Source organism: Plecotus auritus, assembly GCF_963455305.1.
Source record: "Plecotus auritus genome assembly, chromosome: 9".
NCBI lineage: Eukaryota > Metazoa > Chordata > Mammalia > Chiroptera > Vespertilionidae > Plecotus > Plecotus auritus.
Genome location: NC_137783.1, coordinates 154867057 through 154893832, shown reverse-complemented (window position 1 = coordinate 154893832; position 26776 = coordinate 154867057). Strand labels below are relative to the sequence as shown.

General features: G+C 70.4%; 1 protein-coding gene across 1 annotated transcript; it reads right to left on the bottom strand.

Moving 5' to 3' along the window:
• Positions 1-1550: 1550 nt before the first annotated feature.
• MUC5AC (mucin 5AC, oligomeric mucus/gel-forming) lies at positions 1551-26398 on the bottom strand (the record flags this gene model as incomplete). Its single annotated transcript, XM_080640765.1, is given in 55 exon segments — positions 1551-1833; positions 2643-2757; positions 2840-2903; positions 3128-3247; positions 3545-3643; positions 3728-3844; positions 4079-4116; positions 4364-4465; positions 4814-4985; positions 5303-5334; positions 5498-5601; positions 5695-5782; positions 6059-6237; positions 6703-6910; positions 7288-7471; positions 8018-8268; positions 8553-8727; positions 9235-9443; positions 9690-10185; positions 10271-10906; positions 10957-11873; positions 12106-12349; positions 12405-12787; positions 13689-13883; positions 13964-14007; positions 14405-14567; positions 14786-14914; positions 15383-15539; positions 15720-15823; positions 15826-15861; positions 15864-15957; positions 16569-16748; positions 16913-17026; positions 17132-17270; positions 17403-17554; positions 17764-17864; positions 18167-18219; positions 18311-18566; positions 18710-18836; positions 19863-19957; positions 20188-20352; positions 20436-20573; positions 20649-20718; positions 21127-21237; positions 21365-21503; positions 21695-21812; positions 22021-22146; positions 22245-22458; positions 22568-22677; positions 23465-23555; positions 23845-23959; positions 24448-24709; positions 24895-24954; positions 25472-25543; positions 26326-26398. Coding segments are annotated over 55 exon segments (9219 nt in total).
• Positions 26399-26776: the final 378 nt, after the last annotated feature.

Below are 26776 nucleotides of genomic sequence, written 5' to 3'. Positions count from 1 at the left end.
GACCTTCCCGCTGTCCCAGAGGGCGGGGCTTAGGCCTCACCCTCCGCCCTGAATCTCCCCCAGCTCCTCAGCCCCTGCCCGGTGTCCACAGGACCCTGAGCCCGAGGTGGCCCCTGGCGGCCCAACTGTCCAGGCTGCCGGCCCCCAGTCCTGTGGGCCAGCCTAGGCCAGTGGCCAGCCCGGAGGCACGCACCCCACCACGCACCCCCAGCACCACCATGCACCCCCAGCACCACCATGCACCCCCAGCACCCCCCCAGCACCCCCACGCACCCCCAGCACCATCAGCTGGCTGGAGCCTGGTCCTGTTGGCTGATCTGCTCTGAGTGTCCCCTCCCCACACTTGGGACCCCCCCGCGCTCCTGCGTGGGACCAGCCTGTGTCTGGGGCTGACCTCAGCTTCCCTGTCCCCACACTCTCAGCCTCCAACAGCACCCCCTACCCCTGTGCAGCCTTTGGCGAGCGTGTGGACGGGGTGTCTGCACGCTCCCCTGGCCTCCCAGGGAGGGGCCGGGCTTTAGGAATGTGGGCGTTCTCAGGGCGAGGCTGCAGCCTGCAGCTGAGGGAGGGGGTGGCAGGACCTTCACTGATCAGGGCACGCCCACCCTCTGCAGGGGGATTGCCTCAGAGTGCCTGCAGGTGTACACACGTGGGCACACACATGCATGTGCACACACATGTACGCACACACAAGGCTATGAATGCATAACACACGCACACACATTATATGCACATGCTCACGTATGAACACACATGCATACTCACACATGTATGCACATGCTCATGGGTGTGCACATGCACACACACCTGTGTGCTCACACACATACCCAGCTTGCATCCGTGTGGTGGGAGGGTCCAGAAACTTTGTGGGGAGGAGATGGAGCCCTCCCCTAAAAATTCCCCCCCCCAGGGGGCCCTCTGGTGCCTGACGTGGTCAGTGGGTGGATAGACGTGCCGAGACTGGTCAGTGGGTGGACAGACGTGCCCTGAGACTGGTCAGTGGGTGGACAGACGTGCCCTGAGACAGGTCAGTGGGTGGACAGACGTGCCCTGAGACTGGTCAGTGGGTGGACAGACGTGCCCTGAGACTGGTCAGTGGGTGGACAGACGTGCCCTGAGACTGGTCAGTGGGTGGACAGACGTGCCCTGAGACGGGGGGGCTCCTCCCGCCCCTCCCTCCCCCCTGGGACTGGATGGCCGCCGCCCCTGGGCCTACGGACCAGCTGTAACACCACACAGAGCCGAGCTTGCAAAATGCTTCACGTTTATTTCTGGAAGGATGGGCCTCTCCGGGGGCCCAGGGCGGAGGTAGGGAGAGGCTCTGCCTCCCGCAGCCCCAGCAGCCAGTCCCGTGTCCAAGCGACGTCGTGGGTACGGCCCCACGCGAGGCCTGCGTCTGGGAGCAGCGGCTGGAGGCACGGCCAGGGGAGCGCCCGCCAGACCGGGCCCCCAGAGGAGGGAGGCGGGTGGACAGCACACCCCAGGCTCGGCCACCAGCCCGGGCTCAGGCTCCTGGCCGTGGGAACTGGATCGCAGGGAATACGGGGGGTTCAGTGGGGAGGGCGGCGCCCCTCTGCCAGGGGCAGGGCCCGGGCCCCTCTGCTCCAGCGCCCGCGCTCAGGGTCCCGCCTCTGCAGGGGCGCTGGCTCCTCCGTGGGGAGGTCCCCGCGGGTGGCGCAGCGCTGGCCCACGCAGCCGCACTCCTCCACCTGCGTGTAGCTGAAGGCGCGTTGCGATCCGTCCGCGCAGCGCAGCGTCACGTTCCTGGGCGAGGCCCGCAGCTCCTGGCAGCAGCGGCAGCTGTGCTCCAGCGCCTGGGCCTCCAGTGAGTACCTGCGGGCGGCGGGGGGCTCAGCCGGGGTTCAGCCCGGAGGCACACAACCCCCCACGCACCCCCCAGCACCCCCACGGGGACACCCTGCTCTCGGAGGCACGCTGGCCATCGTTCAACAACCACGTGTCCACACTCCCGTGGCTGGCCCAGCCGGCGTGGCTCGGGTTGAGCATCTATGACAGGGGTCCTCAAACTTTTTAAACGGGGGGCCAGTTCCCTGTCCCTCAGACCGCTGGAGGGCCGGACTACAGTTTAAAAAAACACTATGAACAAATTCCTATGCGCACTGCGGGCCCGGGACGCGTCGGCTGCTCAGCAGGACAGGCAGCGGCACCCGGCGGGCCGGATCCATGTCCTCGGCGGGCCGCATGTGGCCCGCGGGCCGTGGTTTGAGGACGCCTGATGATGAACCTGGAGGTCACGGTTCGATTCCTGGTCAGGGCACATGCCCGGGCCGGCTCCATCCCCAGTAGGGGGCGTACAGAAGGCAGTCAGTCAATGATTCTCATCATTGATGTTTCTCTCTCTCTCCCTCTCCCTTCCTCTCTGAAATCAATAAAGGTATGTATTTTACAAAACACCCCCACGCCTGGTCTCAAGGCTAGGGGGACACACAGGGGCTCACGGATGCCAGCAAGCCACCTAGGGGGACGCTGAGTCTGGGTCTCGGTAAACAGCTAAGGGCCTCGGTCTCAACCCCAGCCCCAACCCCTCAGCCCACCCAGCACCCCGGCTGGCCCCTGCCCCCTTGTCTGCCAACACGGAGGGCGGCCGGCCGCAGCCCCTGGCCAGGCGGGGGCTCACGTACATGGAGGCGGTGTCCCCGCAGTTGCCCTGGCAGTAGGCGAGGCGCACGGGGCCCGCGGAGCTGCAGCCCTGCAGGCGGATGACCTGGTGCTTGTGCTGGACGGCGCAGGTGGACCCTGGGAGGGGCGGGCGCAGAGCTCGGGTCAGGGCCGCCCCGTGCTCCCTGAGCCTCCCCCACCCACGGAGAAGCGCACTCACGGTTCTGGGGCCGGGGTGGCGGACACGAGAGGCAGCAGCCGTCCTCGCTCAACCGAGCCTGGTCCTGGGCCAACAGAGGGGGTGCCATCAGGGCCAGGGCAGTCCCCGGAAACGGGGCCAGGACACAGGGCCAGGCTCAGATGGGAGTGGCCTGCCCCCGGGCAGGTGGGAGGCGGCCCTGTAGCCCTGTAGGCGATTGCACCTCCCTGTCCCGTCTGTGCAGCCCGGGCCTGGCGGGGGAGCAGGGGGGGGGGGGGGCGGGGGGGGGCGGGCAGGCTCTGGACTCACCGCCGGGCAGCTGAGCGGGGGGCACGCCTTCTTTGTGGTCACCACCACGAGCCCGTCCTGGTGCTGCTCACACTCGTGGGTCACACAGTGGTTCCCGGGCTCCGACCAGGTCTCTCCGGGCTGCAGGGCCCCCCCAGCTGGTGAGCGATCTCCCCAGGGCCCTCCCACGGAGGGGGGCACTGCGTCTGTCTGTCTGTCTGTCCCCAGCCAGTGGGTGGCTTCCGAGGGTCTCCCTGGCCTCTGCATGCCTGGCAGGGACATCTCCCCGGGGGGGGCCCAGTGCCCCGGGATCCCGCCCTCTCAGCCATCACGGTCCACCCCCGGGCTCCTAGGGGTGGCTTTGCTCTGCCCCAGCCTGTCTGCAGCCCCTGCCTCCCCAGCGGAGGGCACCCCAGCAGTCCCGCTGCCACTACTCACGTAGAAGAGGTGGGCGGAGCTGTCGCTGGTGTTCATGACACAGGCCACCTGCACGCACGCCCCGCAGCACTGCCCGCTCTGCGCCCGGTACTCGAAGCCCTGCGGGGAGGGGGCACGTGCGGCCTGAGTCGGGGCAGCCCTGCCAGGGGGCTGGGCACAGGGGCGGCGGCGGCGGGCACTCACCACTGGGCAGTGGCTGTGGCAGGTCTGGGTCTCACAGCTGATCCTGAACGTGTCCGCTGGGGGGGGCACCTCGCACCTGCAGGTCTCGCACAGGCTGGAGGACACGACGGCGCCGGGCTGCGGGAGGCGGGGTGGCCGCGTCAGCGAGCTGGTGCCCCTGCCTTCCCGGACACTCCCTCCATGGCTGGTGCCCTGTCCCCCGGGGTGGCCCTCCGTGGCCCGGTCTCAGGGTCAGAGCCCCCAGGCTGCACCCCCGCAGAGGTCACCATCTCCGGGGCCCGGCCGGAGAAACAGACGGGGCCTGGTCGCGCTGAGCACAGAGCCGGGTGCCGATCTTCGGCGGGTGCTTACCTGGTACAAGGTGCCGTTCACACTGCAGACGGTCCAGCCTGTGGGGAGGAGACAGCAGCTGCAGACCCGCCCGCAGCGCCCTGCGCCCTCCCTCCCCCTTCATCCACCAGGCCCTTCCCCCCTGCCCCCGGCCCCCGGCCCCCTGGGCGCAGTGCCCGCCCACGCTCATCACCAGTGCCTCCTTCTAGCTGTGCCCGAGCGAGGCCGGGCCCCAGGGGGCAGCGCCCGTGCCGGAGCGGCGGGGACAGGCCTGGCCGTGTGCGGGCCGCGGGCTGGTTCACTCACTGCATTTCTGGCTCGGGCAACAGGCCTCCTCCTCGTGGGTCAGGATCTGGCGCGTGCCCTCGGGACAGGCCGCGAGCGCCGGGCAGTAGCTGGTGTTGCAGACTGCGAGGCGGGAAGGAGACGCTCAGAGACCTGAGTGTGGTCCCCAGGGGTCTCTCTCCAAGGTGCTGACTGCCCAGTGGGCGGGGGGGGGGGCAGGCTCTCCAGGGGGCACTGGCCACCCCCAGGGTATGGCTTCCTGGCAGCCTGGGCAGAGGTGCCCCACCCTCCCGGGACACCCGCTGGGGTCACCCGATGAGGCCACAGCAGGGGCAGGCACTGCCCGTCCTCCTGGGCTTTCCCCCAGGTGCCCGTGCTGAGAGCCCCCGCGGCAAGTGGCTGCCCCGAGCTAGTGCCAGCGACCCTCGGCAGACCTGAGGACAGCGGCCGCCCCGCCAGCCCGGGGCTCACCGCAGGTGTACTGGGGACAGCACTGGCCGGCCTGGGGGGGCACAGGCACAGGCACGAGTCCGGGCTCGGGGCAGGCGGGGGGCAGCGCGCAGGGCTGGCTCCGGCAGCTCATGGTCCACGTGCCGGCCTCGCAGGTGCACTCCTGGCAGTCGAAGCTGACCGTGTGGCCGGGCTGCAGGGGAGACAGACGTGAGCCCCAGCCTCCGTCCCCTGCCTGTCCCGGAGGCGGCCAGAGGCAGGGGCGCAGGGGGCCTGAGGGAGGGGCTTTAAAAGTGGGGTAGTGCCTGAGGCCCTGGGGTCCCCTGGTGACCAGCTCCTCCTTCACCTCTTAGCAGAGCCGGAGGGGTCTGAGTGAGGATGGGCCTGGCCAGCACCTACACTCCTCCAGGGCCCAGGGCTCCCCGTCCTGCTGGGACACTGTGTCCCCCTCGGTGGCCCTCCTCTGAGCCTCCTCTGAGGAAGCCCTGCCCCCCTGGGCCCCACACTCACCTCCACAGGCTCCCCGTGGGGCCCCAGGCACCCTGGAGGGACAGAGATTAAGGTCACTGCTGGGCAGCCACGGACCCCCCGTCTCCAGGGCAGACCCCGCGGACCCGGCAGCCACAGGAAGCCCCGGGTCTCGCCGAGAAGGCGTTCGGGCGGAAGGCACACCCCACCGGCCCCCAGCCCGCCATGGGGACGCACGGGGGCAGCCTGTGGGCACGCAGACTTCCTTGCTCGCGCTGAAAAGCGTCATGCCCTCCGGACAGAAGCAGCCTTCCGTGACGGCGCCGGCATCCTGAAGGGCCCTGCAGGGGAGCAGAGGGATGGTCTGGCTCCTGTGCCCTCCACCCTGGGGTCCCGGGGGGGGGGGGGGACGGGAGGGAGGGGCAGGCACGTACACGAGGCTGGCGCTGTCGCCCCCGTAGCAGTAGGGGGGGTTGGGGGGGCCGCAGGGCTGGTACACCTTGTCGGCGGGGCAGGTGAAGGCTGTGCGGAGAGAGAAGCCACACCTGAGGCGCAAGGCTCCAGCGGCTCTGGCTGAGTGCGGACACCTGCTGGGGCCTGCATCCCGGCAGCCGGCCCCTCAGCCCCCCCCCCCCCATGCCCTGGGCCCCGTCGCCCCAGCCCGCTGCCCCGCCTTCCTTCCCAGGACCCAGTGTGCTCTGCCCGGGGGTCCGCCCCTTTCCTCTTCCTCCTCCTCCTCCTCCTCCTCCTCCTCCTCCAGGAGGCCCCCCGGCTATGCTGCCCGTGGGTGGCACTCACGGCAGGTGTGGTTGGTCCGGCCCCGCCAGTCGATGCACACGCCGTGGGAGGTGCAGAGCGAGGCGTACAGCTCCAGGCCGGAGCACACCACGTCGGCGCTGGTCACGTGGCAGTGGTCGAATGCACAGCCCAGGTAGTAAGGCCTCGGGGGGATCACGGCGTGGCACGGCCTGAAGACACTGCGGCCCAGGGACACGGGTCACGGGGCAGCCCTGCCTCCGGCCGCCAGGCTCAGGCTTCCCCAAGAGACGGCCCCGGGGGCGGGGGCGGCTGAGCCCCCCCAAGTGCCTTGGTGCCCCCGGTTCATCTGGCTGTAGCACAGCCATTTCTTTCTGCAGATTCCCCACTGGGCCCCCCCTGGCCCTGCAAACCTGGGTGACGGCTTATGCCAGGTCCACAGGGTGCTGGCTGCCGGAGCGCAGAGGCACCCCTCCCACCGGCCCCGCCCAGCCCTGCGCCTGGCATGCCAGCAGCCGTAGAGCCCGTGGGCGGCACTGGGCCGGCCCAGGAGGCAGCTCTCCTCTCCCTGGGTGCCCGCCTCCCCGGGAGCCTGCAGGCCCACTTCTCCCCACCGGCCCGGACGGGTGGGGTCAGCCGAACAGTCCCCCCCAGCCCGCCCCCCACAACCACTCCCAGAATCTCACTCGCTCAGAATCAGCTCGCAGATTGGCGAGGGCGGGCACGGCGCAGGGGGGGTCGTGGGCCCGACGGTAGGGCGTATCCGGGGAGGCCCGTGGCAGGATGGCTGGTCGGGGTTTGTCACCTTCCAGTACCCCGACATGTCCGAGCAGGAGGTCACCACCGCCCCACCAGGGAGGCGGCACTCGTCCTTGGGGTCATTGGTGCAGGTGCCTGGGGGAGAGGGGGGGGGGGCGGAGTCAGGCAGCCACACCCACCTCCCCCGGGGCCAGGGTCCTCAAGCTGCACTCAGTGGTCCCCCGACCTCCCTGTGCTTCCCTCACCTCAGGAAGCTGGACCCTGGACAGTTCCCAGGAGGAGGGACAGGTGGGGCCTGCGGGGCGGGGGGGGGGGGGGGGGGGGGAGGGTCCCCGCAGGCTCAGCGCTCAGGGCAGCTGCACCCCTGCCGAGCACCCGGCCCCTCCCAGGGACCCACCAGCGGGGAGCGTCCTCCCAGTGGACACTGTCAGCAGCAGTGATGGGATGACAGGGATGGGAATGGCGTCCCCGGAGCCGGGCAGGGGTAGAGGTGGGGGCAGGGGGGCGCTCACCGCACTGGCCCTCCGTGTTGTTGGCGAACTTGCTGAAGGGCACCTCCACCGAGAAGATGAGGCCCGTGAACATGACCTGGACGCCGATCTCGGGGATGGTCACGTACATCCTGATGCCGACTTGGGAGACGACGAGGCCGCCTTTCCTGAAGCCCGGGCTGACCACCTTGTTGTTGAAGATGATCTGCACCCGCGACACGCGGAGGGGAACCGGAGGACAGGCCGTCAGCCTCCGCCCCGCCCACCCGCGCACCAAATGCACCCCGTAAACCCCGCCCACCCCGTGTGAGGCCCCACCTCATTGGTCATCACTCAGCGCCCCCCCCACCCCCCCCACCAAATGCACACCGTAAGCCCCGCCCACCCCGTGTGAGGCCCCACCTCATTGGTCATCACTCAGCGCCCCACCCACGCCGCACATGGCCCCACCTCATTGGTCATCACTTAGCGCCCCGCCCACCCCATGCACCAAATGCACATCGTAAGCACCGCACCGCCCACCCCGCACATGGCCCCACCTCATTGGTCATCACTTAGCGCCCCGCCCACCCCATGCACCAAATGCACATCGTAAGCCCCGCCCACCCCGCACATGGCCCCACCTCATTGGTCATCACTCAGCGCCCCGCCCCCCCCACCAAATGCACACCGTAAGCCCCGCCCGCCCCGTGTGAGGCCCCACCTCATTGGTCATCACTCAGCGCCCCACCCACGCCGCACATGGCCCCACCTCATTGGTCATCACCCCGCGGACGGGCTTGCGGGTCAGCACGACGCGCTCCTGCCGGTACTCCACGATGATGGACTGCGGGCAGGACAGCCCGTCCTCGGAGTCGCAGAAGTAGTTGTCGATGAGCACGCGGAGGTGGCCGTACACGGGCACGATCTGCTGCACCAGCACGTACGTGCAGTTGTCCAGGAACGTGTAGTAGGTGCCGTCGAAGGTGATGTAGTGGGGGTCGCCCCAGCCGCTGCACACACCTGCGGGCGCCAGCAGGGCCTCAGCGGGGCCAGCGGCTCCCCGGCCACCAGGCCCTCCCCAAGGGCACCAGGGGGGAGCCGCGAGGCCTGGGCTCTGAGCCGCCAGGTCATGGCCCCCGCGGTCCGGGAGGAGCCGGAGGAGGCCCGAGTGGGGTCTGGGGCAGCTCTGCCCTGGACGCCCTGGTGGAGGCTGGGCCCACCCAGCCACTGCCTGCTGTTGGGAAGCCCTTCCTGGCGTCGAACCCGAGTCCCTGCCCGTCCGCCCGGCGGGCTCCCTGGCTCACACTGGCACTGGTAGTGCAGGCAGCAGCCATCCTCGTCCGGCACCTTCAGGGCTGGGTAGCCGTTGGCGCAGGTCGGCTCGGGCACCTGCGGGCACGGCCGCGGCCCCAGGGTGATGACGTTGTTGCCCTCGCAGGTGGCCTGGGAGCAGTTAGGCATGGCCCAGGTCTCTCCTCTCTGTGGGAGCAAAGACAGCTGCAGGTGCCCGCCCAGCCGGCCGCCCCGGCTGCCCCTCAGCGCCCAAGGAACAGGGATGGGGGCCATGCTGTTGGGTCCAGCATCGGCCAGGCCTCCCACCCCATCCCACTGAGTGCCGGCTGCTGGGCTGGCTAGGTGGGTCCCTGATAAGAGGGTGTGAGGGGTGCCACCTCCCTCTCTTCCCCTTTCTACCCTGCTCCCCACACATGGGCTGGTGTGCCTCTCCTGGTCCTCTGCCCTGGCCCCACACACCCTCCCTCGCCGTCGGACCCTGCCCAGAGCACCAGCCACCCGCTCTGGACCTCTGTCACCCGAGACAGGAGAGTCTCAGCTCCAGCCCCATCCTCCCGGCAACATGGTGCACACAGCCCCACACCCAGCCTGCAAGGCCCGGCCATCACCACTGAAGCCACCGCCTAATGGCAGGGTGGCTGGGGTCCCACACCAGCCCCAGAGCCCCCAAGAAAGGCGGGAAGGGGAGGTTACCGTTCTTGGGGGGACAGCATTGGGGCAGCCCTGCGTAGTGACAGGCACAGGGGTCGAAGGGGAAGAGCCAGGTGGGCGGGTGGCCGGGGTGGACGGTGGCGTGCTGGTGGGACAGGCGTGGTCCGTCTGCCGCACCACGTGGCAGTCCAGGCTGCACACGGCATAGTAGCAGTGGCCGGCGAGGTCCGCCTCCTGGTATATGATGGACCCTGCAGACCGAGGGACGGGCGTCAGCGGTGCCGGGGAGCGCGCGGCGGGGCCGACCGCGCACGTGGTCCACCCCAGGGCTGAGCTGGTGAGTGGCCTTCCGAGCAGATGTCTCTGGATAAATGCCCCAGGACGGCCCCGGTGAGGCGGGGATCACAGAGCCTGTGTGTGGATCACGCGGCGGCTGTGGGAGGAAGGGGGACCCGTGACGGGGCAGCACGCACCGCAGCCAGGCAGCCGCCCCCTACCTGCAGGGTAGAGTCTGTCGGACACGCTGCAGTAGCACGGCGGGACTGACGGCGCTGCCGAGCTGAGGGCCGTCACCGTAGGAACCATGGAGGACGCTGTGGTGGGCAGGGACTCGGTAGAAGTCACATAGGGGGTCACGGAGGTGAGAGGGCAGCCCGCTCGGGGCTCACAGCACAGCACGCGGACCTCGTAGTTGAGGCACATCTTGAACCTGCCCACCTGGTCTCGGTTGTGGCACACCAGGCCCACGTCGGGGCTGCACCGCACCACCTGGCCCAGCTGGGCGATGCTGACCTCGGGGTGGCTCTGGGCCCGGCACTCCAGCTGAGTGATGTCCTCGGGCCGGCGGCAGATCCTCTCTCCGCTGCGGACGATGTTGCTGTAGGTTTCCAGGTCTCCCCCGTGGGGCCCGGGGGACGGGAAGTCCACGTCGAACCACTTGGTCCACGTGCACTGTGGCTGGCAGCTGGTGGTTCCCGGTGTGGGATGGGTCGTCTGAGGTGCAGGAACAGGGGTTGTGGTGGTCATGGGAGCTGAGGTGGTGCTGGTTGTAGGAGCTGAGGTGGTGCTGGTTGCTGGCACAGAGGTGGTGCTGGTTGCTGGCACAGAGGTGGTGCTGGTTGCTGGCACAGAGGAGGTGCTGGTTGCTGGCACAGAGGAGGTGCTGGTTGTAGGAGCTGAGGTGGTGCTGGTTGTTGGCACAGAGGTGGTGCTGGTTGCTGGCACAGAGGTGGTGCTGGTTGTAGGAGCCGAGGTGGTGCTGGTTGTTGGCACAGAGGTGGTGCTGGTTGTAGGAGCCGAGGTGGTGCTGGTTGTTGGCACAGAGGTGGTGCTGGTTGCCGGCACAGAGGAGGTGCTGGTTGTTGGCACAGAGGTGGTGCTGGTTGCTGGCACAGAGGTGGTACTGGTTGTAGGAACCGAGGTGGTGCTGGTTGCCGGCACTGAGGTGGTGCTGGTTGTAGGAGCCGAGGTGGTGCTGGTTGTTGGCACAGAGGTGGTGCTGGTTGCCGGCACAGAGGAGGTGCTGGTTGTTGGCACAGAGGTGGTGCTGGTTGCTGGCACAGAGGTGGTGCTGGTTGCTGGCACAGAGGTGGTGCTGGTTGTAGGAGCCGAGGTGGTGCTGGTTGCTGGCACAGAGGAGGTGCTGGTTGCTGGCACAGAGGTAGTGCTGGTTACTGGCACAGAGGTGGTGCTGGTTGCTGGCACAGAGGTGGTGCTGGATGTGGCCACGTGGGAGGTGGTCTCAGTAGGACTGGTGATGCTCACGCTTGGGGTGCTGGGTGTTGTGACTGGTTCGAAGGTAGGGCAGCCCGCTCGGGGCTCACAGCACAGCACGCGGACCTCGTAGTTGAGGCACATCTTGAACCTGCCCGCCTGGTCTCGGTTGTGGCACACCAGGCCCACGTCGGGGCTGCACCGCACCACCTGGCCCAGCCGGGCGATGCTGACCTCGGGGTGGCTCTGGGCCCGGCACTCCAGCTGAGTGATGTCCTCGGGCCGGCGGCAGATCCTCTCTCCGCTGCGGACGATGTTGCTGTAGGTTTCCAGGTCTCCCCCGTGGGGCCCGGGGGACGGGAAGTCCACGTCGAACCACTTGGTCCACGTGCACTGTGGCTGGCAGCGCGTGGTTCCGCGTGGCGTGACAGCGTGTGTGCTGGGTACGGTTGTGGTGGCCGGGAGCCCGTGGACCGAGCTGGCAGTCCAGTGCTGAGTAGCGGTCCAGGGGGCCCGGGTTTGGGTTCTGGTGTCGTGTGGGGTCGAGCGCGTGGCCCTCGATGTCCCTGGTGAGACGGTCCTCTCTCTGCACACGTCCACCCACTCGCAGCACTGGATCCGGATTTGGTAGTTGTAGCAGATGGGGGGCAGCTGGTCCTTGTTGAGGCACAGCAGGCCCACGCTGTCGCTGCAGACCACCGTCTGCCCCAGCTCCGCCAGCGGGGTGTCCGGGAAGCGCTCGGCCCTGCACTGCACCTGGCGGGGCCGCTCGCAGAACGCATACCCTTTGGATCGCAGGTTCTGAAAAGTGTCGAAATCTCCGCTGTTAATCCCGGCCTCGGGGTAGCTGCCGTCCAGCCACTCGGTCCAGCTGCAGGACTCCCGCAAGCAGGAGATGGGGCTGAGCTGCGAGGTGGTGGGCACCCCTGGGACCTCCGAGGGCCCTGGGGCTGAGGTCGACACGGAGGCTGTGGTGGAAGCCGTGGTTGAAACTGGCATTGGGCTGGGGGCTGAGGTGGTGCCTGGGGCAGGTGTGGTGGTGGTGGTGCCTGGGGCAGGTGTGGTGGTGCCTGGGGCAGGTGAGGTGGTGGTGGTGCCTGGGGCAGGTGTGGTGGTGCCTGGGGCAGGTGAGGTGGTGGTGGTGCCTGGGGCAGGTGAGGTGGTGGTGGTGCCTGGGGCAGGTGAGGAGGTGGTGGTGACAGGGGCAGATGAGGTGGTGCCTGGGGCAGATGAGGTGGTGCCTGGGCAGGTGAGGAGGTGGTGGTGACAGGGGCAGGTGAGGTGGTGGTGGTGGTGACAGGGGCAGGTGAGGTGGTGGTGGTGGTGACAGGGGCAGGTGAGGTGGTGCCTGGTGCAGATGAGGTGGTGCCTGGGCAGGTGAGGTGGTGCCTGGGCAGGTGAGGTAGTGGTGACAGGGGCTGTGGGCACGGATGTGCTGGTTGTGCTGTGGGTGGCAGGGCCCCGGGAGGTGGGGCAGGGCCGGGGGAGCAGCACAGCACCCGGATCTGGTAGTTGTCACAGAGCCCTGAGACCTGGTCCCTGTTGTAACAGGTCAGCCCCCGCGTCGGGCTGCACTCCACGTGCTGCCCCAGGACCTGGAACGGCACGTCAGGGGCGCGCTCGGCTCGGCACTCCACCGCCCTCGGCGCCTGGCAGACCGGGTACCCGTGGGCACGGAGGTTGTCCAGTGTGTCGAAGTCACCACTGTCGAGGCCGTGTCCCGGGCGGCTGACATCCAGCCATGCTGACCACAGGCAGTCCTCCCCACAGGCTGGGCCGGGGGTGACGGAGGCAGTCGAAGGCCGTGGCCCGGGGGTGCAGGTGGGGGTCGGGCTCGTGGTAGGGCTGGGGCGCGGGCCGGGCGGCCCTGTGGAGCTCACGGCTGCGGGAAGAAGGGACGGCAGAGGGCCCAGCGTCAGGGACCAGCACGCACTCGGCCCCTGCACTGGCCTCGTCCTTGCCCCCTGCCTGTCAGCTGTCTGTCTGTCCACGATGGGCACCCGGTCCCTGGGGCGTGCCACACATGGCGGGGTGGAGTGCACAGCATTGAATAAACAGGCACATTGACCTCCATGACGGGAAGCCCGCCCCCAGGCTCGCCCTGAATGGAATCTGGACACGTGGACCCAAAAGCCAGAGTTCTGGGGACCCTTCACTCTTGGGGGACCTCTGATGAGGCACTAGGATGCCCCCAGAAGCGGGTGAGGACCGCGGTGTGCAGGGAGCAGCTGCCGGGATGGGGCAGGACCGGGGGCACCCTCCTCTCGGCCAGCCTGGGAGCCTTCACTGGCAGCGCTGCCCTGGGGCACCAGTCCCCCGGGAGGCCCAGGAGGCTGACCTCCGCTGCAGGTGACCGCCCCTGCCTGCTCCGGGCCCTCCCCATCCACTCTCAAGGCCAGGGCCGGCCTGCATGGTCCTGGCACAGCTGCCTACCGCTGGGCGGCGGGAGGAGGAGGTGGGGGGCTGCCTACCACTGGGGGGCGGGGAGGAGGAGGTGGGGGGCTGCCTACCGCTGGGGGGCGGGGAGGAGGAGGTGGGGGGCTGCCTACCGCTGGGGGGCATGGAGGAGGAGGAGGAGGAGGTGGGGGGCTGCCTACCGCTGGGCGGCGTGGAGGAGGAGGAGGAGGAGGAGGAGGAAGAGGAGGTGGGGGGCTGCCTACCGCTGGGCGGCGGGGAGGAGGAGGAGGAGGAGGAGGAGGAGGAGGAGGAGGTGGGGGGCTGCCTACCGCTGGGCGGCGGGGAGGAGGAGGAGGAGGAGGAGGAGGAAGTGGGGGGCTGCCTACCGCTGGGCGGCGTGGAGGAGGAGAAGGAGAAGGTGGTGGGGGGGGCGGGGGAGCTGGACCCGCAGGCGCGCACGGTCCTCTCGATGGTGCCGTTGGGCCCGCAGCGGGCGGAGATGCAGCCCCCAGTGCCGTCCGTGGTGTGGTAGATGACGTCTCCCGGGCGGAAGCGCCGCCCGTCGTAGCTGCAGACACAGGCTGTGGGAGCAGAGCCGGCGCGTCAGGGTCTGGGGTGCGGGAGGACCCAGACCCCGCCCCGAGGAAGGCCCCCCGCTCACCCTCGGCGTCGTAGGCGCACCGCACGCCGTTCTCCGTGCAAATGCTGGCGGCAGAGGGAGGAGGTGAGGCTGGGGGAGGTCGTCCCAGCTGTGTGTGGGGGGGAGCCCCTCGGGGTGCCCGTGGGAGCCTGAGGTCCCCCTCTCGGGGAGGCCCCTCCAATCAATGACCCATGGGCCCCACGGACTTCCTCCCCAGGGCGTCTGTCCTGGGTCCCTGGGTAGCCTCAGGCTCCGCCCGCAGCCCCATCCCTTCACCCCCTTCCCTTCCCTTCCAGGCCCCTCCGGGCCCTGCAGCAGGCGGCTCTGTGACCCAGGGAACCCAGGCCCCCAGGCCCCTCCCCTGGGCCCTCTGGGAGGTGGCCTGTGGGGGGCCTCGTCCTGAGGGGGGGGGGGCGGGAGAACGCTCACGAGCTCCCGGCTCCGGGCCGCGGGGTCACTCACCAGGAGTGGCAGTTCTCGTCCGAGGGCACCACCGCGCCCGGCCGGTACGACTTGCCCTGGACTTGGCAGGGCGGCGGCGGGGGCGGGGCCGGGCACGTGGCCACACACCGCATGGCGTCCTCGTCAAAGATGGGAGCCTCCGGCGGGCACTTGGGGTAGCAGCCTGGGGGCCAGGGAAACCGAGTTCCAGTACAGCTGCCCGCCTCCCCCCCCCCCCCCCCGGGGCCTCAGCGCTGTCCCCAGCCCTGGGACTTGCCCGCAGCGCCACGGGGAGGGCCAGGCTGCACCCACAAAGGCACCGCGAGGGTTCAGGGAGAGTCCGGCCGGCCCAGGGTCCCGGGCTCCCCAGGACGGCCCCCCCAGGCCCGCAGCGCAGCCCACCTTCCAGGCCCTGCGTGTCGTGCAGGCACTGTCCGCGGGGGTTCCGGCAGGTCCGTAGGCAGGGCGCCCCGCAGGGCTGGTAGTGCCACTCGCACTGGCCCTCGGGGTTGTAGTAGTCGCAGAACAGGGCTGTGGGCAGAGACACGCTCAGCCCGAGTTGGCCTCACCGCCAGCCCCGGGGGCAGCACCCGCGGGAGAACAGCTGGGGCCGCCCACCGGCCCAGCCAGCTCCCCGCACCCCCATCTTTGACCACGTCCCATTGGCCGGTCTGGAGTTTTCCCTCCCGTGACTCCCGGGACGTGGCCTCGGAGCGCGTGGCCTAGACCCCCGTGGCTCAGATGGGCAGTGGGGAGGGTGGCCGCTGGGGCTCCCTGCTTCTCAGAGGCGCCCCCTCGGGGTGGGGGGCTCGCTCACAGCAGCTCCCCAGCTACGTCGCCCTTTGGACAAACTGTGCTGGAATGGGGTGGGGCCGGGGGGCTCTGTTACCTCTCAGGAGGTTCTACCACAGCGGCCTCTCTCCATCAGCAACGCGCACACCCACTTCCTTTCCAGCTCACCCCACCCCGCCCCTCCCAGGGGTGAGCGCACAAACTCACGGCAGACGTCCGGGGTGCGCCAGGCCACGCACACGCCCGCGTCGCGGCAGGCCTGGGCGTAGGCAGCCACGGCGGTGCAGAAACACTCGCAGTCGCCCCCCGAGTCGCAGGCGCACGCGTCGTTCACGCAGGCCTCGTAGTACTGGGCCGGCTCCACCTGCGGGGGACAGGCCTCAGATGCCAGGGAGCCCCACCCCCCAGGGTGCTGGCGGGTTCAGGCCTGCGCCGTGGAGCTCAGGCACGGCCAAGGCAGGCTTCCCACGGGGTGGCCTGGCCCCAGCGAGGGGACGGTCCCGCCCTCCTCCCAGACGCCCCGGAGGAAGGCCCGCGTACGTACGTGGGCGTGGCAGGCCTGGAAGGTGGCGCTGTTGATGAGGCTGCACTGCCGCTGGGCCCAGGACTTGCGGTAGGGGTTGGCGGTGCAGGGGTCCCGGGGGCCGGGGCGTCGGGGCAGGTCGGGGAGAATTTCCAGCTGTTGCGAACTCCAGGGCGTCGCCCACCACGGACTGGCTGCGCGTGGTGAAGTCGTTGACGGCGTTGTCGTCGAAGTTTCCGCACAGCCCGCAGACCCGCCCCTGCGGACGCAGAGAGTGGGGGGCCTCAGGGCAAGCGCAGGGGCGGCTGGAGCCCCTGCCCCCCCCCCCCCGGACCCAGGAGAGGAAGGGGTGCCTGAGGCTGAGGGCCCTCCCAGGGGACAGGGGTGAGGGCTAAATGGTGTCCCCCAAAGACAGGCTCAGGCCCCCGGGTGTGTCCTTATGGGGAAACACGGTCCCTGCAGGCGAGAGGTAGTGAACATGAGGGCATGCGGGGCGGGGTGGGGGGGCAGTGACAGGGCATCCTCGGACGAGGGACACGCACAGCGGAGACGTATGTGGTCTCGGAGGCACGGGTGGGGTGATGTGGCCACAAGCCCGGAGCCTTTGGAGGGACCAGCCCTGCGACCCCTGTGAGACCCGTGGCCCCTGGATGGGACCTCTGGCTCCAGACCCGTGCCAGGAGGAGCCCAGGGTGTCCTGCCTTGTCCCGCAGCCACAGGACCTGCCACCCACAGCTCGGGGTCTCCTACCCCTCTCCCGGGAGGCCAGCCCCGGCCAACACCCCCCTCTCTGTCTCTTTCTCCCCCACCCCGCACCCCTGCTTCCCTGTGGGTCTGGGGCAAGGGAGTGGCAGGTGGGCGGAGCCTCACCTTGAACTCGGGGCTCAGTCTGAGGAAGATGCTGGTCTTCTTGTCCCACAGCAGCACCAGGCCGGCCTCGGTGTCCACCACCAGGTAGATGCCCACCTGGCGGATGGAGTAGGGCGCCTCCGGCCCCTGGCCCTTCTCGATCACCTCCACTTGCCCCTCGCTCAGCTTCAGCTCGTAGCTCTGCGCAGAGAGGGGTCCCTCAGGGCCTGGCGGGGACCCCAGGCCACCTCCCGGGAGGGTCCACCGGCCCGTGGTGCCATCCTGGCTCGGCCGTGGGCGTGCGGCCTCCTCGGGGTTCCTGGAGCCCCCACGGGTGCCCCGGCCCCGCCCGGCGCCCCGCTCACCCCCAGGAAGATCTTGATGGCCTTGGAGCAGGTGGTCCCTGTGGTGCCGCAGGGGACGTTCTCGGTGACCACGCGGAAGGCGTCCTGGGCGCTGCCGTTCCCGCCACAGTGGTCCTGCGGGGACAAGGAGGGTCCGCTCACGGCTCACGCGCCGGAGGAGGCGGGGCCAGCCCGCGGGCGGGGCGCGGGGGCCTCGGGGAGGGCGGGCGGACGCGGTACCTGCAGCAGCGTGTACTCGCAGGCCCCGTTGAAGCCGTAGCGCTGCCCGTCGAAGGTGAGGTAGTGGCCGTCCCCGTACACGGCGCAGGTGCCCAGGCAGGGCTGGTCCGTGCACTGCCACTTCCGGCTCTTGCAGGTGCTGGAGGGGGGCGGGGGGGAGGGGGCGGAGCGTCAGGCCCAGGCCGGCTCCAAGGGCCTTCCCCGCGCTGGCTGGGGGCAGCTCCCGCCGCGGCCTCGCACCCCCGCAGCCCCGACGGCCCGGCGCACGCACCAGCTGTTGCAGCCCACGCGGATGGTCTGGCCGGCGCGGTAGCTGGCCTCGTTGTGCAGGCAGGGGCAGTCGTCCGCCGCCACGCAGCCGCCCTCCCCGTCGGCCACCAGCCCGGCGGGGCACACGCAGCCGGGCACGCACTGGGCGCTGTACTGTGGGCGGGGCGGACACGCTCAGCGGACAGGGGCGGGGCGGAGACTCGCCCAGGAGGGCGGAGGGTCCCCTGAGGCCCGCCACCTCTCCACAGGGCACCTCGGGGGACCAGCCCGGGCGGGGGTCTCCACAGGGGGCCCCGAGGCCCCAGCAGCTGTGGGGTCACTCACGGGTGGGCCCCGGGGCGGTGGGGGTCAGGGTCACTCACACAGTCCATGTCCAGGGTGCGGCAGCTCTTCTGGCAGCCGGCGCCCGCGGCCCCGGGCGTGGCATTGCGGCAGTCCACGTACACCATGGGTGGGGCGCAGGCTGCGCAGGGAGGAGGGGCGCTCAGGGGGCCGCCCACGGCGCCTCCACACGTGTTTCCCTCCGACCTAGGCTGTGGTGTGTGCGTGTGTGTATGTGTGGAATATGTGTGCACGCGTGTGCATGTGCAGTATGTGTGTGCACACACCCCTGACACCCCCACCCGGAGCCCCGAGGGCAGGGACTGCCTGGCCAGACGCTGACCGGCACCCACCCACTACCGTGTGGGGTGTTTGACCCTGAAGTTTCACGGGAAGATGACCCAGGGCCTCCCTCCCTGCCCCCCCCACCCTCCTCCCCCTCACCTGGGTCAGGGGTGTTGCCTCCGATGCAGGTCAGTGTGCCCTGCGTGCAGGTGCTGAGAGGAGAGGGCGGTCAGGGGTCCGCCCCGCCCCTCCTGCCCCCCGCCCCGCCCTCCTGCCCCCCTCCTGCCCTGCAGGGGCCCTTACCAGACAGCCCCCCGCTCGTGCAGAGACTCCCCGTTGGGGACCACGGTGTCCCCGTGGTAGCAGGGGCAGCTGGCGGCCGGCACACAGCTGCCTGCATCGTCCAGGAAGGTGCCGTCGGGGCAGGTACAGCCGTCCACGGGCACGAAGCTGACGCCGCAGGCGGGGTCCTGGCTGCTCAGGGCGCGGCAGGTGGGCTGGCAGGTGCGCACGTGGTAGTGGTAGGTCATGGACGGGGGGCAGGTGTCCATGGGCTTCGCTGCAGGCGCAGGGCGGGGGGGGGGGGCGCTCAGGACACAGCCCGCCGCCTCCAGGCCCCGCTCCCGTCCCCACCGGCCGCCCTCCTGCGCGGGGACCCGCGGAGCCCGGACCGCAGCCCCTGTGCCCGCCCAGCGCACTCACTGCAGACGCCGGCCCTCCAGCCACGGAGCAGCACGCCCCGCGCGGCGCAGGCGCGGACGTAGGCGGACAGCGCGGCGCACAGGCAGTCCTCGGTCTTCTCGCAGTTGCACGTGTCGAACAGGCAGTTCTGGGGGCGGAGCCGGGGCGTCAGGGACCCCAGCCCGCACCCGGGGCGTCCCCTGAGCCCCGCCTGCTCCCGGACCCTCCCGAGCAGAACTCACAGAGGCCTGGGCCCCTGTCCCTGTGACCACAGGCCCAGTGCAGGTTCCCAGCGTGGGGCACATGCCCCCGGGGGGCCATGTGACGTTTAAGGGGGGCCATGTGACCTTTAAGGGGGGCAACCCGAGAATGAGTTGTTCACAGTGAGTTTTTTTACATTCCTATGGTCCTAGGGCCCCATATACAGCATATAAATAGATATTGTGACACATTTATGCATTTCCGGTCTCTCTTATGTTTTGAAACTTTGCTATTTTTTCCCTATCACTTCATATTATTACTATTTTTTAAACGATTTCTTAGTGATCTCTTCCTCAGGACTTCCACTGTCCTTGCGTTCTTTGGTTTTTCTCCTTCGTGGACGCCCTGTTCTTGGGAGGCTGGTTTAGACCAAGTTCATGGCCTTTGAGGCTTCCTCCGCGTGAATAGGGGTTTGTTTTTTGAATAATAAGAATTCTATGTGGGGGGGGGGGAATCAGGATTTTAGAGACGCTTAGGTGGGGCGTGGCCAGAAAAGGTGGGGACCACTGGGCTAGGGCATTGGGTGCCACCCGCTCATCCTCCGCTGGGCCTGGGGCAGGGCTGGAGGCTCCACCAGGGGTCCTCAAACTTTTTAAACAGGGGCCAGCTCACTGTCCCTCAGACCGTGGGAGGGCCGGACTATAGTTTAAAAAAAAAACTATGAACAAATTCCCATGCGCACTGCGGGCCCGGGATGCGTCGGCTGCTAAGCAGGACAGGCAGCGGCCCCCGGCGGGCCGGATCCATGTCCTCGGCGGGCCGCCTGTGGCCCGCGGGCCGTAGTTTGAGGACGCCTGCTCGAGACACTCAGGAGACGCGTGTGTGTGCACGACTGACGGACTGAATGGGGACTGGTCGGTCCAGACCCGCTGCCACGGCCCTGGGACCACACGGGGCGGGATGGGCGGCTCACCGAGTAGTAGGGGCCGGGGCTCACGGCGGCGTGGCACGGGGCGAAGGGGCCCTGCGGGTCGGTCAGCCCGGAGCACCAGTACTGAGCGTACTTCTCTGTGGGCAGAGGAGGGAGGGGTCGGCGGGCAGCCGGGGCGCTTCTACCCCGAATTCCCCCCGCGCTGGGGCGAGCGGGCCCCCAGGCTGCGGCGGGCGCCCCACCTGCCTGGGTCTGCAGCCGAGCCGGGCCTCCCCCAGCGCCCTGTTCCTCTTCTTCCGGAGCGCACGCGCGGCGGGAGGCCCTCACGTTCACCCGGGCCCGTGGGGAGTGGGTGGCGACCACGTACCGTTCTCCACGCTCAGGGCGCACGGGTCCTCGAAGCCGCCCCTGACGTTGGGGCAGGCGGCCTGGGTCTTCCAGGTGTTGGCGAAGGCGGCGGCCGTGCCCTCCACCACGCCGCTGAGGGCGCGGAAGTCGTCCGCCTGGTTCTGGTTGAAGTTCCCGCAGAGGCCTGGGGCCGGGAGGGCGCGTGAGACCGGGCACGGCCGGGGGCGGGGCGGGGCGGGGCGGGCACCCGGTGGGCGGCGCTCTTACCGCAGGTCCGGCCGCGGAGCGCGGGCGCCGCCCGCAGGAACGCCTGCATGCTGGGCACCAGCTGCACCTCCACCTGCAGGCCCAGGCGCGTCTGCGCGACCACGAAGAAGGTGGAGGGCCGGAAGAGGGTGACGTCGGCTGCGGACACAGGGCCTGGCTCAGGGGGGTCCCGGGGGCGGGGCGGGGCGGGGCGGGGGCGGGGCGGGGCCTCACCTGCGGAGACTGGCAGCTGGGTGACGAGCTGGTTCACGAGCACCTCCCCGCTGGCCTTGACCTCCACGACCTGGGAGCAGCAAGGGGGGCGCGTTCGCAAGGGGGCGCGTTCGCAGGGGGGCGCGTTGGCAGGGGGGCGGGGCCCTGCGGGGCCCCAGCCGCCCCCGGAGGCTGTGAAATGTGCCTGAGGCCTTGTGTCCCCCGGACCCGTGCTCACCCCAAGTGTTCTACCGGGACCGAGGACTGTGCGCTTTCATAATCATGTAAAATCCGAGGTGCTTTTATGCACAGAGACGCCACCACCCCACCCCGCTGCCCTCGGGGCGATCCCTCGGAAGGTCCCCGGGGATGGACGCAGCAGACGGGGCTGGACGGCCTGGGGCCAGGCCGGGCGCTCGCTGCCCATGCCAGGGCCGGGGCTGGGGCAGCGGTCCCCGCCAGGAGGCCCGCCCCTCCCCAGCCCCCGCTCTGCACTCACCGTCCGCCCGCCGTCCAGGCTCAGCGTCAGGCTCCGCAGGCAGGTCTCACTGTCCGTCAGGCCACACCTGCGCAGCTCGGCCAGCACGGCGAAGGCGCTGCTGTTACAGGGCTGTGGACACCGGGCCTCAGGCTCTGCGCACCACCCACTCCCCCTTCCCGCCCACACCAAACCCCAGGACGCTCAGGACCTGGGGTGGCCCCACAGCCCGGGCAGCAGCCCCGCCAGCACCCCGCACCTTGGCCAGCACGTAGCTGCAGTCCCCGTGCACCGTGTACGGCCGCTCGTCAAAGGTGGAGAAGTGGGCGCCTCCCAGCACCGCGCAGGTGCCGGGGCACGGGACCTCCTGGCAGCTCCACCGGCCCCCGGAGCAGGTGCTGAGGCAGAGACAGACCTTGGGGGCCACGCTGCGAGCGTCCAGCCCGCCCCCACCCCCCCCCCCGGGCACCCAGCACCCAGCACAGACCCGCCCGAGTGGGAGAGGATGGAGTGTCGGGCGGCAGCCCCAGGAGGGGCCATCCCAGGGCGAGGGGTGGGGGACCATGCGAGGGGAGGGACGGGGCGCTACCAGTTGGTGCAGTCTGTGGAGTAGGTGGCCCCCGGGGCGTAGGTGGCTCCGTTGTGCACACAGGGACACTGGGACACAGGGATGCAGCCGGTCTGGCCGATGTCATCGAGCACCATCCCTGGGGAAGCAGGCAGGCTGTGTGGCAGGTGCGGGGTGGGCTTGTCCACGCGTGAGCGTGTGAGGGGCGGGCCCTCTGCTCTGGTGGCCCTGCGCCTCGGTCCCTCCGTCCCAGGGCTCAGCGGCCACGCCGGGTCAGGGGCCTTCCTTAGGGAGCAGGAGGCACCGTGCGGCCCTGGGGAGGGCGGTGCGGGGGGAGGGGTGCTCACCTTCGGGGCAGAAGCAGCCGGCCACGCAGTGGTCCTCACAGAGCTGGGAGTGCTCCCGGTTGGAGCAGGTGTCGGCGCAGGGCGAGCCGCACTCCCGGTACCGCATGTTGTGGGGGCAGGTCTGGGCTGCGGGGGGAGGAGGCGGGCCACGTCACACCCCGCCCAGCGCGGGGCCCCAGGCAGGACGGGGCGGGCGGGGCGGGCCGGGTGGCAGGGACACTCACGGCACAGGCCGGGGCCCCGCCAGTCCGGGGGCAGCCCGCCGGCGTGGGCGCACTGGCGCGAGTACTCGGCGAGCGTGAGGCAGGCGCAGCGGGCCAGGTCGGCGTGCGCGCAGAGGCACAGGTCCTGCTGGCAGGCGCGCACGAAGCTGCCGGCGTCCACCAGGGCGTTGCAGCCCAGGAACCGCTCCCCCAGCAGCAGCTCCTCGCAGAGGCCCTGGGGCAGAGCGGGCACCTGAGTCCAGGCTCCGGGCCTGGGTCCCCGGTCCCCGCCCCCGGCAGGGACCCCGCCCCAGCCCGGCCCGGCCCGGCCACGCTGGGCTCACCGAGCCGATGGAGCAGTTCCCTGGGGGCGCAGGGCCGGGGTCCTGGCACTGCTCCGTGGGGCCGTCCATCTTCTGCAGGTTCCCGAACTCCACGGCGCTCAGCTTGGTGCCTGCGGGAAGCACCAGCCGCTGGCTTTGCAGGCCCTGGGGCCCGCCCGCCCGCCCCGCGCCCCGCGCCCCGCGCCCGAGGGATCCCGGCTGCACCTGCGGGATCCCGGCCATGCCCGCCGCCCCGTCCACACTGCCTGGCTCAGCAGCGGCTGCATGGACATGCGGGGCTAGGAGGATGACATGAGGAGCCACCGGCCACGGGCTGAGGCAGGCACGCAGCCCAGAGGGCGGGAGAGTGACCCTGAGCGCCTGACGGCCCGCGGAGCCTGGCCAGGGCCCCCGGACGCTGGGCAGGCTCGGTCCCCCGGGGCTAAGAACTCCTTATGGGGGCACTTTCAGGGCCTGGCGGAGGGTCTGGGCCGCTGCTTGGTGGCAAAGCCTCGGGACACCGAGCAGTGACAGGGCCTAATTTCAGGTGAGGGTGTGCCCAGCGTCTCCCACCGCCCGCAGCAGCCTCACGTAGAAAGAGCCGGCAGCTAGGCACACATGGGTGTGCTGAGAGCATGCCTTGGGCCGGATCATGTGTGTGCATGTGTGTGCATGTGTGTGCATGGTAAGATGGTGTGGCGTGCATGTGTGCACGTGTATGCTGGGATCGTGTGGGTGTGTGCAGGCGCATCCATGCACATGCCTGTACATAGCTGTGTGCAGGTCTGCACACATGTGTGAGTGTACATGCGTGTGGGCGCAGGTGCACAAAGCTGGGGCCGTTTGACTTGGGACCTGGCGGCCCCTGCAGGGAGCGAGCAGAGTGGAGGGAGCGGGAGCGCGGGACGCGGGGCTCACCGTGGGAGAAGAACTCGTCGAAGACGGGGACGCCGTTGAAGTCCCCGCAGAGCCCGCAGGTCTGGTTGGCGTACTTGGTGTCCAGCTCGAGCTGAAGGAGAGGCTGCATCAGGCCTGGCCCGCCAGGGCGTCAGGGCCAGAGGGACAGCGAGGGTGGAGCCAGGCACCCCAGGGAGGGACTCGGGCCGCTCAGAGGGGACCTGGGCTGGGGACCCGCCCACGCGCCCCAGGGAGCCGCGGACCCAGCGGCGTCCAGTCCTGGAGGCGACGCACGGCCCGTCCCCCACCTGCCCACCCAGCTTCGCCCGAGCCCTCTGCCCTCCGCCCTCCGCCCTCCACCCTCCCTGGCGGCTGCAGGGCCTGCGCTCGCCCCGACTCACCAGGAGGCTGCCGTCCTGGTTCCACATGAAGACCAGGCCCAGCCGGGCCACCACCTTCAGGTAGCTGGCGCTGTGCTCGACCAGGACCCCCGACTGGCTGAAGGGCAGCTGGATCCTGCGGGGAGAGAGCCGCGGGGCGTGAGGGGCCGGTGTGGACAGGGTGGCAGGGGCTGGACCCTGGCAGGGAGGGTCCTACGGCCATGGCTGGACAAGTTCCCTGAGCCGTGGATGGGGCAGCGGGCGGGACAGGGACAGGGCAGTGAGAGGGACAAGTTCCCCCAGCCGCAGACAGGGCAGCAGGCGGGACAGGGACGGGGCAGTGAGAGGGACAAGTTCCCCCAGCCGTGGGCGAGACAGCGGGCGGGACAGGGACGGGGCAGTGAGAGGGACAAGTTCCCCCAGCCGTGGGCGAGACAGCGGGCGGGACAGGGAGGGGGCAGCGGGCGGGACAGGGACGGGGCCCGGCAGCTCTGAGAAGGGACACTTCCAGGAGCAGCTCAGAGCCCAGTTGGCCAAGCACAGGGCCTGGGGCACGCCGCCCACCTTCACTCCCGAGGGTGACCCCACGCCCCTCCCGGGACCGCCCAGGGGGCCCAGACGCACGGGCGGCCGTTGACCAGGACGGAGCTGGGGGTCAGCTGCAGGACGAGGCCGCGGAGCTTCATGGTGACGCCGCGCAGGGCGCCGGCGGGGACCTCGGGGCCACGGCGCAGCTGGACGTTGAAGTCCTCGTAGGCGGCCCCGCAGTGCGCCGAGAAGACGTAGTTGCAGCGGCCGGGGAAGCGGAACACGTCACCGTCGAAGGTCTTGTAGTGGAAGTCGCCCCACGTGCTGCAGACCCGCCCGCTGTGCGCCGGGTTCAGGGCTGTGGGGAGCGCGGCGTGCTGAGGGCCCCCCTCCGCCGGCACCTGCCCGAGCCCAGGCACTGGGGGATCCCGCCAGCCCCCGGGGGTCCTTTTCCAACACGTCGTGTCCACCCAGGAAGCGGGGCCCCCGGCCTGAGGGAGGAGGCACCCCAACCACAGCCCCCAGCCTTGCGGGGTCACTCACCGCGCACCACGGGGGCGGTCCTCAGAGGCGGGAGGATGGTCACCCCGCGGAGGGCGTCGCCTGCGGGGACAGGAGGGTGACACACAGCCCCTCCCGCTCCTCTGCCCACGGGGGAGGGGTCTGCCCGGCGCCACGTGGCTCCCATGCCCGCTCTGCTTCCTCGGGCCTTCGCCCAGGCCACCTGCTGGCGGCGCTCATGCCCACGACGCCCGGAGGCCGTCTGGTCTGCACGGGGCTCCTTACGCCCAGAATCTCAGAAGCGCCTGAAGGGGCCCGGCGCTGGAGCGCGCCCCAGGTGCTGAGGTCGGGGCAGGGAGCCCGGGGGGCCGTGCTGGGAGACGCCCTTCGTCCCCCGTTGCGCCAGGGCTGGGAGGGCGGCAGGCCGAGCTCCGGGCCCCACCCAGGCACCGTGGACACAGACACACCCCGAGAGGCGCCCGCCAGCCCCCCTGCATGCATGTGGGTGTCCCCAGCCAAGCCCTGGCCCCGCGGTGGGGCCGGCTGGGAGGCACCCAGGGTGGGTGGCCCCTCGGGTCCCTGGGCGGGTGGGGCGGCTCTGAGAGGAGGGCAGACTCACCGCCGGGCCCCTGGGGGGTGGGAGGGAGGTGCGGGTGCTCCTCGCTGGGTGCAGAGCTGAGCTGGGCCCCGCCTGTGGGGAGAGGAGGTGCTGGCCTGAGCGGAGCGGGCGAGAGGCGTGCGGTGCCTGGAGGGAGGGCCGTCTGCCGGCGCTCTGGGCCGACCGCCTGGGCCCCCTGCTGAGCCAGGGCCCTCCTGGAGCACCCCTCAGCTTAGTCCACCAGCGGGGGGTCCCCCAGCCAGACCTGGGGTCTCCAGGGCACCCACTCACTCACTCTTCCCTCATGCACAATGCGTGTCCACACGGGCAGACACCGTGCCCAGCAGCCCGGGGCGCGGCCTCTGAGGGGCCCGTCGGTAAAACCAGGGTCCCCACAGCTGGTCAGGAGGCACCAGGCTCCCCAGGAAAACGGGGGGCAGGTTGGGGGCCGAAAGAGGGGAGGAGCTGACCCTACAGGGGGTGCCAGCCACGGAGCAGGGGGCGCAGCCAGGGAGGCCAGGGGTGGTGTCAGCCCCGAGGCTGCCTGAGCACCGGAGGCTGGTTTCTGGGGTCCTCAGAGGCAGCCCAGCATGGCAGGAGGGGCGCCAGGCCACCCCCAGGGCCCGACGGGGAGGAGGCCGAGAGCTGTGAGCACGGGGCCCCGGAGGGCGAGACGTGTGGGTCGGGGGCGGGCAAGGGCCGGGGACCCGGGCTCCCCTCCTCCGCCTCAGGCCTGCAGCCCAGCGCCCACCCAGCCCGGGAGCCGGACACGGTGGGAGGCCGAGCTCCGGAGCCGCCGCTGCCGCCAGGGACCAGGGCCACCATGGACGGGGGCGGCGGGGCACCGGCCCGGACGGGGCGACCTGGAGGCTCACCTGTGTGCTGGGCGCAGGCCAGGGCCAGGGCCAGGGCCCAGAGCCGCACGGGCTCCCTGCGGCCGACACCCATGGCGAGAGGTGGGAGACGCGGCAGGCTGTGGGGAGGGCCGCGGGCAGGAGGCTTTGTACCCCGGGGCTGAGGCCACGTGACTCCACCCCGCGGGCGGGGCACGGCCGCGGCCCCCCTCACCCAGGTAAACAGTGGGCACCGGCTGTGGGCTGGCCGGCGGCTGGAGCCAGGCAGAGAAGAGCATGTTTGCCCGGGGGCGGGGGGGATGGAGAGGGAGCTGGCTCCCTGAGGGCACCCCCAGTCCTGGCTCAGGCGGCCTGCAGCGGGGCCCCACCCTGGGATTTCTCTGGCACGTGCTCACGCAGCCAGGGCCTGGCGCCTGGTGTCCAGAGAGACCGCGGGTCACCTCACCAGGCCAGCCTCACCCGCCCTGGAGAG